This window comes from Lycium barbarum, chromosome 8 (assembly GCF_019175385.1).
Source record: "Lycium barbarum isolate Lr01 chromosome 8, ASM1917538v2, whole genome shotgun sequence".
NCBI classification, from domain to species: domain Eukaryota; kingdom Viridiplantae; phylum Streptophyta; class Magnoliopsida; order Solanales; family Solanaceae; genus Lycium; species Lycium barbarum.
Window position 1 is genome coordinate 13,716,382 of NC_083344.1, and position 13,794 is coordinate 13,730,175.

A 13,794-nucleotide genomic window follows, 5' to 3' on the forward strand; every position below is an offset into this window, starting at 1 on the left:
GTAAATGTTGCTTTGTTGGCCCTGGGTGGTCATTGTTGGTATTATCTGTGCGCAGGGTTAATTTGGATAGTCTGTAAAACCAAGGAAACTCTGCCGAAATTTTTCTGGAAATTATCTAAATTTGAAATATAGCCTTGCCGGCTTCTGCTATATACTTGAATGCGTTTGATAAAAATTTGAGATAGCATTTGATAGATGTGTTTGGGTGCCCAGATCGGGCACTAGTCACGGCCTACGGGGTTGGGTCGTGACAGAAGTGGTATCAGAGCGGTTTGTCCTTGGGGTGTCTACAGACCGTGTCTAGTAGAGTCTTGTTTATCGGTGTGTTGTGCACCGCATCGATAAACAGGAGGCTACAGGACATTTAGGGTGTTTCCTTTCTTTGAATCTTAGATCGTGCGATAGAGCCAGCCGTAGGAAATGAATCTCTTTCTACTAACCTTAAATTTCAGCTGGAGGACAGTATCGACGTAAGAGAGTGACCGATGATGCTGGAAGCTATACCGTACACAGGTAAGAGATGGTATGAAAAAAATGTATGTCGGGGAAGCTATTTGAAGTATGATGGAAATATACAGTTGAAGATTGAAAAGAAAAATAAACAGGAAAGTGTCACCGGTGCCGTTTGATTTGGGCATGTGAGGTAAGTCTCGACATCTGTATACTTTCGTTTGCAATTGTTAGCCCCGTGTGGCTATGATACGATATGATATGATATATGTATACGTATATGTGTTGGCCCTGTGAGGCATGGTTGGTATTCCCTGTGTACAGGTCTTGGATAGTAAGAAATACAGAGGAACCTCTGCCCAAATTTTGCCAGAAATATAAAGAGAGAAAATGAGATATAAGTTCTTAACATGTTTTGAAAGTCGATACCGATAGGGTAATCTATTATGTTGGATTAAAGTTAAGAGATACCCTCCATGACATTCGTAAGAAGCATTATCCTTCATTGGGAAATTTTATTCCGAGAAAACATATATGAGTAGCAAATTCGTAATTTATTTAAATGGATCAGAATATGTTCCAACCACATGTTGCTTCAGAAAAGCTTATGTGAAAGGCAAAAATGTCCAACGATTAAGTTTCGATTCATTTGAAGAATACTAAATGTATAACAGGCAGTTGGGAATTGAATGGTTCGCTTACGACTCAGAAGAAATATATATATAGGTATAAATATGGAGGTAATTATGTGAATTAAGTACCAAAGGATTTCGCGAAGTTCGTCGGACTTTAGTGTTCTTTTGCTGGTGGTTGGAGAATGTCGTACAGAAATATTTTATCAGTCTTCATCGACTAATTGGAGATGGAATTTGTGGGATGAAAACTTAAATTTGTGGGTTGTTTAAAATTATATATGTATATGCATGAGGAGAAAAATATTGAGGATTTATAGGGGACGACACGGTGACTATATAGTCAGAAAAGTAAAAGAATTCTCTCTAGATCGGGGTGGGACCTGCTACAAGAACGTTTTGAAAATATGTAAGACCCCGATTTGCCTTAAATTACGTGATAAAGGTCGCGTGGGCTGAGACGGATTAGATTAGTGAAAAAAAAGAAAGAGCAACGCAGCTCCAGAATTGGAATGAGTTTGAACAGATGATTGAAGACGCTTTGTAAAAGAAATGACTTAGGAAGCTGAGGAGCAGATGAAGAAAAAGTATCCTCACCTATTTCCGGTACCTACAGATAATCCAAATCCTTTATTTGACTATGTTGATTTGTGAAAGACGTGTATGTGTGGCTATAAAAGAAATTCCCCCGAATTGTTAGTGAGACCCGTGGAATTAATCTAACATTCGAGGACGAATGTTCTTAAGGGGGGGAGGATGTTATACCCCGTACATTTATACGACGAATTATCCGCAAGCAAATCGACTCAAGTTAAAGGCGGAATTATTTTCGGACATGAAATAAGAGCTTTTAATTTTCAACTTTGATTATCACAAAAATTGCTTATAAATTTTATTTAGCATAAAAATATTAATATTGGAGATTAGGAATTAATTTAATTATCGAAAGTGGGCCCCACGACACGTGGCGAGATTTGGTTGGCCTTGAATAAAGATGGACACATGTCATGAAAATTGACACATGTCCACTTTGTAAAGATTATATAAATGAGCATAAGTGGATGACTACACTACAATTAATCTTGCAAATTAGGTTTTAGAGAAAGGGGCTCTCAAGCCTAGAGAGAGAGAGAGGGGTTCGGGCACTGTTCACGGCACCTGTTCACAGCGGCGCCACTGTTCACGCCGCCACTGTTCACGGGCAGCGCCACTGTTCACGGCCAGCCCATTTTTGCCCCCTTCTACACAATTAATTGGAGAGATTTGAAGATCAAGAGGAGGAAAAAGATGGAGCTCATGGTAGCCATGGCAACTCACGGCCATGGCTTTCTTGAAGACATTTCATGGTGAAAAATTAGAGCTTGTCTCTAAGGTAAGATTTAATTCTTTTCTACATGTTTTGGAGGTAGTTTAGACTTGTATAGCTTGGTAGATGTGTGTTGAATACAAACGGGTTATGTATGTTGATGTTGAATTATAAATTGAGCCGTGTAAGGGGGGTGTTTTGAGTAAGAATGAGGAATTGATTTTAGTAGCATTATGTAGGAATTAAATGGTTAAATTTAAAGTTGTGTTATGGACATATTGCTATCCTTGCTAAATTGAAAGGATTGAGGCTATGATTATGTTCATATGATTATTGTTGTTGTTATAATGGGTTATGTGATGAGAATGAAGGAAATTAATGGTAGAAACTTTATAGAGGTCATGTGGGTGTGTGAAGAGGAGTGTGGCTGTGAGCCATAGTAATACAAGAGAATGGTGAATTAAAATTTATTTAGCTTGTTAGAGGTGTCGTTGTGACATTGATGACGTAGATAAAGGGTTAACGAGTTGAGTTGGTGTTGAAATTGGTTGTATGTTGTTATGAGAAATTATGTGATTTTTATATAACTTTTATGCAATTATGAAAGTAAGATGCTAAATGTGATCTATGGTTGTTATTAATGAATTTGGAAGAAAACAATGCGATTTGGTAGTTTCGTTGCAATTGTAGAAGTTTCGAATGGAATATGAAAATGGGCGGAATGGTTCGAATCCTTGGATATTGTTTAAAATGTTATTGAAATATGTTTGGGTAATCTTGAGTTAGTTAATGAATATGGAAAAATGTTGATATTAGTTGGGTGGTGTGAAGTTAGAATGGAAGAGTTACATTATGTGGAAAGGAAGGGAAAAATTTTGGATTGTTGGAAATGTTGTATGAATTGCTTAGAATGTCTTTAAGTATTGTTGGTATGGATTCGGGTTAGTATTTAAATATATAAGCATCGATGTTGGCTTGAAGGTAAGTCGTCGAGTTGAATTTATGAAAGTTGTTGAATGATGTAAAAGAGAGTTACTATTATTATTTTGCCTTTCGAATTGGTTATCAATGTTACTAGGTTGGTTATTGTGGTTGTTGTTGTTGATTTTGAGCGAGATAAATTCTCGGGATGGCCTATTTACAGGGGAAGTGCTGCCGAATTTTCTGTAGAATTTAATGATTAGTTTGGAATGAATGACTTAAGTGCCCTTAGCTAATGATTGGTATTCGTTGGCGTAATTGTAGACCTTGGGGAGCCCGAGGCGTAGATTTGGATTAGCTTTAGATTGGCTATCTTGGAAGTGCGTTCGAGGTATGTAAAGCTATCCCGATTCTTCTTTTGGCATGTCCTAGGTGTACTAGGATCAGATTTGAGCCTCGGAAAGTATTCTGCTCATCGGAATCCGCATTTGAAAATACCCCTTTTTCATTCAATGGAATTGAACCCTATAAGTATGCTTTATTGAAAGAATTGTGCAAACTTCCGCAAATTGTTTAGAAAATTATGGAATGTCCCCAGAACCTCCGTAGGTGACTTTATAAGCTTAAAATGCGTAATTTGAGCCCACCGCCTTGCTTGTCCCAAGGTGGGCCCACTAGTCCCGGTTTTACCCTTATTGTACTTAAGGCTCGCTTTCGAGCAGTTTTTGGAAAGAAATGTTCTGACTACTCTTTTAACTACTAAACAAAAAAATTGTTTTAAATAATTCATTAAGTCTTATAAATTGTTTTGGCACTCGGAACGACTTCAGAAAGGTTATGCTTCTGTAATTCATTATGACATCCGAAACTCACTTATTATGATCCCGTCTGACTTCATTGAATTGGTTTGTCATTGATATGCCTCATCGAGTCTCTGAAAATATTTATGATATTTTAACTGCATTTAGTTTCTCACTACTCTATTCGTGGATGCCCCAGTGTTTCCCACACTGAGCCCGGGCCAGGATATGTTGTCAAGCGTAATCCTCTGCATTGTTCGCCGTGCCTCGATGTGAGGGGGCAGGTATACGTGTACATGGGTTTATGGAGTATGCTGTGCCATGTACACATGTTCTGATATGATTTGCCATGGCCATCTGATATGATATACTATGTTACGGGGTTATGCCCCTATTCTGATTCTTCTGTGTTGTGGCACCAGCGTCGGGAGGGTGGCCACGTTCTGTCTGCCGAGTCCCTTGGCAGGGGCCGGATTTGATATGACATATGTTTCTGTACACACTCCGCATGTTTTGAAAATATGTATTTGATACTTTGGATTTTCTACTCACTTTTTCTGTACGTTTTGTACCAGTTATGATTTTGTTTCTGTAATTCAGGCTTTACATATTCAGTACATATTTCGTACTGACCCCCTTTCTTCGGGGGCTGCGTTTTCATGCCGCGCAGGTACCGACGACAGGTTTGCTGATCCGTCCGTCTAGGATATCTTTTCTGCCATTTGGAGCGCTCTTTTATTCAGAGCCCATCTTTTGGTACAGTCTGTCACTACTGTATTTATATATTCTCGTTCATGGGTACGGCGGGGCCCTGTCCCATCATATGATTCTGTCGGTCTGTTTAGAGGTCTGTAGACATGTTTGTGGGTTGGGGTCTTTCTGTACGGATGCGTGTATATGTTGTGTTTGGGCGATCCCATTCGCCGCGGCGGCCGGTCCGCATATGTGTAAATGTTGCTTTGTTGGCCCTGGGCGGTCATTGTTGGTATTATCTGTGCGCAGGGTTAATTTGGATAGTCTGTAAAACAAAGGAAACTCTGCCGAAATATTTCTGGAAATTATCTAAATTTGAAATATAGCCTTGCCGGCTTCTGCTATATACTTGAATGCGTTTGATAAAAATTTGAGATAGCATTTGATAGATGTGTTTGGGTGCCCAGATCGGGCACTAGTCACGGCCTACGGGGTTGGGTCGTGACACAAATCCTACATGAACACGTGATGTTTTGTGCATCAAACTTCCTTTTTCATGGTTGAAATTTCAAAGATTCATACCATGTAGGCATAGACTAATTCCAAGTATTGGCATGCTCTACACCACTTTTGTTATTCGTATAAATTACATTATTAATGTAATTGGTTTTACTTTAATACACACATCTATCACTTATATAGGTTAATTCATATATATAATTTTCACTTTAATTTGTAAATTGTAAGTTTGAATTATCTGCTTTGATGAAAGTACGTTACGTGAGTAAGTTTTCCATGAATTTCTTGTAACATTCTGTCCCCACCATAGATATCTTCTCTTTTGATAACAGATTGAGAGGTCACAAAAGTGAAATTGACAGTAAGTCATTGTCATGCCCCGAACCATGGCCTGGGCGAAACACAGCACTCGGTGCCTTACTGTATGTGACCGAGCGAACCACATGGCTTGTTGAATCATCATGAGGCATAACATGAGCGGAATATAACGTGAATGCATGATGAGCCTTTATAAAACGTAATAAGTCATAATACTTAATAAAAATACTTGTTGAAACATGAGTACGGAAATAACATGAATGAGCCAAAATGGTTATATGACTCCGAAAGTCTGACATAACATAACTGACTTGTCTAGTCTATGAAACCTCTACCATGAGTCTGACTGGAACACATACTTACAGGGACAAGGCCCCCAGCATACCTTAGATGCATAAGTAATCATAAAACAAAAAGTTGACCAAACCCCGAAAGAGATAGGGCTCACCAATAAGCTGATACGAATGCTATCCTACAGAGCAGATGTGTCGTCCTGTAAATCAGTACCTGCATCGTGAAATGCAGGCCCCCGGGCAATAGGAAGGGGATGTCAGCACATTGAATGTACTGGTATGTAAAACAACTGAATGAAATAACATGGGACATAAAGTAATAAATATAAGAACTGAACGTGAAACTGAAACCTAGTTATGAGCATGACCATGAATACATATATAATATAAAGCATGAGTAAAACATGGTAGGTAAGGAGAGCATTTCATAACCGACAATATAATATCACCACGTGGGTACGTGGAGTCTGGTACCTCGCGACCAGCAGAGCCCCCATACCTTGCCAGGGTATAAGGTGGTAACGTGCCTGATGGATCCATTCAGCGTAAATTAAGGAATCATCCTAGCTGGGAGGAGCGATCCTTGTCCTACGGTGGCTACGCAGTTTCAGGCTATCTGAGCCTTCTCGGTAACTTGTGCAACTCCCAAAAATATGAACATGATATAATTGACTAAGAAGCCCATGATTTTCGTGAATTAACTTGTACTTGTCTTGTAATCATGATTTCACGAAATAACTTGTAAACATGGTTTCATGAAATAACTTGTATTTAGCATGTATGTATCTTGAGTCATGGCATGAAGATAGTTATATAATACATTTGCATGAAAACTTGTAGACATGTAGGATATTCATGAAATAAGCATTTTTATTTAAAAACATGCATGCAAGAACCCATGGAATACAAGATATGGGTTTTCATGGATTACGGACGGATTCTCAATAATCATAAAGAAATATTAAGAACTCAATGATGGAATTATAATAATTCATACATAATATAATCATGGACATGGACCTAGGGTTATCATGAGCATGGTATAGAAACCCTAGTTTTAGTAGAGAATCATAATTTATGGATTATGAGGCGTGGGGAAGAACAATGATGTTCCCACACGTAGATAGTAACTCTACATACCTGGTAATGCTCCAAACTTGAATTAAAGATTTTAACTTTGAAGAAGATTTCCAAAATCTTGAGTTCTTGAACCTTGAGATGGGTTTTCTTAAAAACCCTAGTTTAGGAATGATGATTTCTTGTTTAGATTACAAGGATATGTATTAGAATTGACTTGGAATGATTAGAATAGGCTTACCTTGGTATTCTTGATGATGGGAGAGAATAGAAGGTCGTTCTTGGGCTTGGGGGTGTGAAGAATGAAGTGACAAAGCCTTAAAACGAAGTTTTAAAATTGCTATCGGACCCATTTTACGTCCCGTAAAAGTTTTACGAACCTTAGATCCCACCTTAAATCAATTACACTGATTTGGGCTTTCTGGACCAGTTTTATGGCCCAAATCTACGGCCCGTATAATTTTTACGGCCCGTAGATTCCACCGTAAATCGACAGAACACTGTTTTAGTAAAACGGGCATAACCTTTTGTACAGATGTCTGTTTGACCTCCATAATATACCGTTGGAAAGGTATTTCAAAGATCTACAACTTTCAAGAGGAAATTTTCCCAAATTCCTTACATATTTTTCCGTATACTCATTTTAATTGAGATATGGTGCAAACTCACTTGAAAACACGCTCCGTAGGGTAGCTTCCGACTTTACTTTGCTCAAGGACTCTTCCCATGTCTTGATTGGGTTTCAAACACCATTTATACACTACTCAAATTGGGTTCAATATACCCCATCTTACGAATCAAATCTTAACCCGAATGCACGAGGTGTTACAGTCATGACTCATGACTAAAAAGTTATAGTGGCATGGTGAATATTCTTAATTCGTAATTATCAGATATTTTAAATTTGATGATTGAAAATGAAATTATCTTTGGCGGAAAACATTTACCCCCAAGTAAAATCCAAATTAATCGAGCCTAAATCAAATACCGATGAACACCAGAGGAGAAAAAAAAAAAGATAAGGTCATGACTCAAAGGTGACTGAGTAGATGAATTGACTGAGCAATCCTTCTAGTAATTTTGCATGGGATGTTTATCATTATATTTGTCAATACCACATGGAATTATTCCCTTTTAAACATATTTTAGTAGCCAACTTAATGACAATCTTCTAAGCTTTCTGATGGCGCCCATTCAATTGAAAAAGAGTGTGTAAACTAGCATATAGAGAACTGAAAGGTTAGCAAATTGCAATATAAGTTCAATTTTGTTACCATTCTCTTGGAGGATAGCTGAGAAATTATAATGTCACCCCTAATGCGTCTTTCGTTGAACATTATTTAATTGTAATGATTACTTTGAAAGTTAACTTTCTTTCTCTATATAATGTTTATAGTCCAGATATTTATGCATATTATTGCACATCCTCATTCAGTTATTGAGTTTGTTATACATAGATCTAGTTTAATTATTGAGCATGATTGATATAAACATCCAATAAACCAAATGACCTATGAGAGCTAAGACATATAGATATTCCTTAATTTGGGATTTAATAATAATTATCCTAACAAAAAAGACAATAATTAACGACAAGGGTAGTTAGAAAATACCTCATATGAAGACACAAAGATAGTTATCCTCCGATGAAGTCACCTTTTGTTTTCTTTCGAAAAGACAAAAATACTTTCTATCTTGTAACCAGCGGTAGCGATGTCAACGATTTTGATTCAGTCAATATCTTTTTTTTGTTTTGTTTTTTTGGCAATAAAAAGGGTTTTTATTCACCAAGTAAACGTTTTAGTACAGGGGAAAAAAAAACTGAACTGGATAGCCCCAGTCAGTAGAACAACTCTTAACTACCAAGTCTACTCAGGTTACCACCAAAATCTAGCCTATGATCAGTACATAACAAGCACTAGTCTATGGATAGAAATTCAACTGTTCCAGTCTATATGCTAGTCTTGCCTTAAGATGTCCTCTGTAAAATACTTCCTGAATGATCTGCCTGATTAGTACAGCTGGAGCCTTTGTCCTCTGTTGAAAGATCCTATTATTCCTCTCAATCCATATATGGTAGACACTTGCAACCATCACCATTCTATATACTTCTGCTTTGTTGTTCCTTCCCTTTGCATGTTCATTTGCCCATTGTAGTTCCTGAGTCCATTCCATGGGTAATCTCTGAATACCTTGCCACTTTTGTTGTTCCCTCCAAACTGTTGCTGCTGAGTATGTGCACTGAAAGAATAGGTGCGCTATAGTTTCCAAACCATTCCGGCAAAGTGGACAGCCAGGATTTTTTGTCAATCCCCATTTCACCAACATGTCTCTTGTGTAAAGTCTCTCATGTGCTGCCAATCTCAAAATGAAGATCCATTTTGGTGCACCATAATTGTTGCATACCATTCTTCTCCAAGGCTCCTTCGTAAATACACATCTCATCAACAAATACATCTTCTTGATAGAGACTTTTGGCATACTCATTAGATCATCTTCATATAAACCAGCCTGCTCTATGTATTTTTTCACCTTAAACATCTTTTGCACCATCCAAGATGCCTGTTTAGGCTCAATATCCCAAATCTGCTTCCCTTTCATATAGAATTCATGTATCCATCTCACCCACAATTTGTCCTTCTTCTTACAAATGTTCCATAACATCTTGCTTATGGCTGCCCTGTTTCATGTTCTAATGTCAAGTATGTTCAGTCCACCAGCAGTTAGAGTCAAGCAAATTTTGTCCCAAGCCAACAAAGCTTTCTTTGATATTTTAGTGCCCCCAGTCCACAAAATTCTCCGACAAGTGGCCTCAATCATCTTCACAATCTTAGATGGTAGTACAAAGAGCTGGGACCAGAATACTTGTATAGAAAATAGTACATTCTTGATCAACTGAACTTTGCTAGAATAAGATAAAAACTTTGTAGTCCAGCTTGATATTCTCCCCAACATTTTCTCAAGTAGTGGTTGGCATTGTGCAACGGTCATTCTCTTGGTACTCAAAGGCACTCCTAAATATCTTAACGGCATTTCTCCTTTTGGGAAGCCTAATTCCTCCATAATCAGTTGTTGTTGATCATCCTTGACTCCACCAAAATAGATGGAACTTTTGTCCTTGTTTGCTACTAAGCTTGAGACTGCTGAGAAGCTCAAGAAGCATTTATACAACAAGGACATAGATTTTTGGTCACCCCTGCAAAAAAGTAACAGATTGTCAGCAAAACCTAGATGTACTAGGTTCATTTTGGCACATCTGGGATGGTGTTTAAACTGTGGGTTCTTCTTCAGTTGTTTCAACATCCTACTGAAATAGTCCATCACTAGGACGAATAGGAAGGGAGATACAGGATCGCCTTGCCTAATACCTCTCCCAGCATCAAAAGGCATAGTAGCAGTACTATTGATCCTAACAGAATATGACACAGTCTTGATACACTCCATCACCCACTTCACAAATTTACTTGGGAAGTTCAAATGCACCAAAACCTGTTCAACAAAGACCCACTCCACTGAGTCATATGCCTTTTGCATATCCACTTTCAACATACATCTTGCGGATATTCCCTTTCTACCATAGCCTTTAACCAATTCATGGCTAAGGATAATATTGTCACTTATCACCCTGCCAGGAACAAAGGCCTATTAGCTATGGTCTACCAAATAATCTATGACTCCTTGTAGTCTAGCTATGATCACCTTTGAAATTATCTTATACAATACTGTACAGCAAGATATGGGCCTGAACTGCTTTACTGAAGAGGGATTCTTCACTTTAGGGATTAAAGTAATATGTGTGCAGTTCACAGGTTTGTACATAGTGCCACTATCAAAGAAGTGCATCACAGCATCTGCAATGTCATCCCCTACCACTGTCCATGCCTTTTTAAAGAAGCACGAGTTGAAACCATCCCCTCCAGGGGCCTTGAGATCATCTATCTGTTGTATTGAAGTGTTAATCTCCTATCTAGTTATTGGGGCAATCAAAGCAAGTTGTTGATTCCTATTCAGTGTTGGTCCATTTAAAAAATAGTAGGATCCACAGCAGGCAAATGGGTATTTGCATTACCCAGTAGTGACCTATAATATGTAAAGATCTCCTTCTTTAAGTCAGCTTCCTTTTCAATCCATACTCCCTGGTTATTCATCAGTTTGCTAATGAAGTTCTGGGCACCTCTATTCCTCATGTTAGCAAAAAAATACGCTAAATTGGAATCCCCTAATTGAAGCCATTGGACTCTAGATTTCTGCCGATGTATACTCTCCTCAATAAGGCACCATTTTTCGAGGGTGAGTTTCAATATTTTCTCCTGCTCAAATAGCGTTGGATCATGCCTATAATCTCTCATTAGTTCTTGATGTTCAGCCAAATCCTTCCTACCCTGGATTATCTTTTTATCAACTTGAGAAAACTCCCTCCTATTTAAGTCTTTCATTTCTATCTTAACATGTTTCAATTTGTGCCAGATGTTTGCCAGTCCTCCATTAGTGGGCATTTTGTTCTAGCCTATCTCAACTCTAGTCAAGAAGTCTTTATGATCAGCCAAGTGATTGAGAAATTTGAAAGTTCTTGGAGTTTTGGTATCTTGACTAGGAAATGTAATGCATAATGGAGAGTGGTCAGAGACTCCAGGATCCATGATGTGGACACTTATATATGAATATTTAAGCATCCATTCAGAATTCACTAGAGCTTTATCAATTTTGCTAGAAATATGACCATGTGTACCTGCCTGTTGCTCTCGTAACAATCATATGTGCATCTATCAAGTATTCAGCAAAATCCTTAATCTCTATATCCTGGACTGCATTTCCATCTATTCTGTCATTTGAATCTAATATTGTATTGAAATCACCCATAACCAGCCACTCACCTTGTTACGTAGCGCCTTCATTTAGGAGATCTATCCATAGTGTTTTCCTATCATCAATTGTATGCAAACCATATACAGCTGCGAATGTGAACCTAAGATCTGTTGTATTACTCTTTACTATGCTATGAATGTACTGACTTGTCATATTAGTGGGAACAAACTCCACCTCCCTTGGATTCCATAGTATCCAGATTCTATTTCTAGGACTCTGGTTATAATTTGCCAGCCATTCCCATCCCGGTGTTATTTTCCTTATTACTTTCTCGGCATTCCTCTCTTGCACCTTATGTTCCAATACTACAATGAGACTAATTTTACTTCCTCTAACAAACTCCTTGAACTCCTTCTGTTTATACACCTTGTTTACCCCCCTTACATTCCAAGTAATTACTTTCATTAGAGACTGGGTGAAGAGGTGGTACTTCCCTCATCCCTCCTTCTACTAGTGCCTCCACTTGACATTACTTTGGTAGATCACCATCTCATCTTGCTTGTCAACAATAGCAACTCCTGGATTTGTCAAACGGATAAAACCATTCTTGGTTTGCAACCCCTGCGTGTTGGCATTATTCCTCCTAGGTGATCATCCAGGTGACTTTGCCCTTACTGCCTCCGCCGCTGGTGCCTTAGCATTTGAACTAATGAATTGTGCTACAGTAATATTAGCACTTTTCTGCCCATTAGTTGGTACTACTTGATTTGCATTAGTGTTTGTGGGCTGTTGGACAATTTTCCCTGCAGTTGTCATTGCTTCCGAGGCCTTCGTTTGATTTGTCCCCTGATCAGTACTAGTAACAGAAGTTGCATTAATCTGGCTTGGCTTCCACCCTTTCCTTGCTTGCTTTGGATGCAATGTGTCATGTTTTAATGGTTGTTTCTCAGGTTGCTTTACAGGTAATTTCTCTTTACCCTTTGAAACCTGTTTGCTACAGTCATGCCCGATAACCAAGCAATTTGGACAGAAGACAGGCACCCAATCATACCACATTGCTTGCTGAAACCTTTTCCCATTTGGATCTTGAACATTAATCTTCTTTGGTAGTGGCTGAGTTATGTCCATCTCAATCAGGACTCGAGCAAAGGATATTCTATCCATGGTAGTTGTACAAGCATCTGCATATATAGGATTTCCCAATCCACTACTTATCCTGCTCAGCGAGTCCATACTCCAACAATTCAAGGGCAGGTTTAGGAATTTAACCCAAATTGGAATGGTTCTCAACACTTCGTCACAGAAATTAAAATATGTTGCCCATGGTTTGATTATCACATGCCTATTGTTCATAGTGTGAGGTCCGGAGTACAATACCTCGTTCTTGTCCTCCAACCTGTTGAACTTGACCACAAAGTAATTATCTGTGTAATAGTACACCCTTGGCTTTGATGCAAAGTTCCACTGAGTACTAATGAATTGCTCAATTGCACTGATGGATGGAGAATCACCCACTACATATAGTATCACCGCTTGCATCCATTGCTCTGTTCCTCTATTGATTTCAAATTGATCTAGCTGAATGACCTTTTCCCCTTTCTCAATCAAAGGTGCGATGTATGTCAAACTCATACCCCGAGCTGCAAGTTTATTCGTAGCGAACAGATTTGACCAATTTTGCTTCGGCACCTCCCTTTGTTCCATCGCCAATTTCCTCTTTGTATCTACTTTATTTGGAGTTGTGTCGACAATAGCACATACCTCATTTGTTTGTGAGCAGTTGCTATTATTTGCTTGTGCGTTTTCCCCAATTTGTTTGTCATTTGCCCCAATAGCCGAGATCGACGTCGAATAGGTCGTTTCCCCTTGTTTGGTGGTCTCCTCTTCTCGAACCCTAGCTCCGCTTTGTTGTGTGACCTTTGTTGGTTTGATTACCTCCTGTACCATCTCTAATGGTCGACGATGTACTTGTCACGACC

At 38.6% G+C, this 13,794-nt stretch overlaps 1 protein-coding gene and 1 long non-coding RNA gene across 2 annotated transcripts; one reads left to right on the forward strand and one right to left on the reverse strand.

Annotated features, from left to right (window-relative positions):
* Positions 1-2,243: 2,243 nt before the first annotated feature.
* Positions 2,244-5,100, forward strand: LOC132605006 (uncharacterized). The gene is made up of 3 exons (XR_009568963.1): positions 2,244-2,454; positions 3,634-3,700; positions 4,780-5,100. It is a non-coding gene; the product is annotated as an uncharacterized LOC132605006 (long non-coding RNA).
* Positions 5,101-9,694: 4,594 nt separating this feature from the next.
* LOC132607701 (uncharacterized) lies at positions 9,695-11,505 on the reverse strand. Its single transcript, XM_060321785.1, has 3 exons — positions 11,053-11,505; positions 10,728-10,948; positions 9,695-10,634 (listed from the first exon to the last, which is right to left on the reverse strand). Exons 1-3 carry the CDS (start codon positions 11,503-11,505, stop codon positions 9,695-9,697), a joined length of 1,614 nt encoding a protein of 537 aa, XP_060177768.1.
* Positions 11,506-13,794: the final 2,289 nt, after the last annotated feature.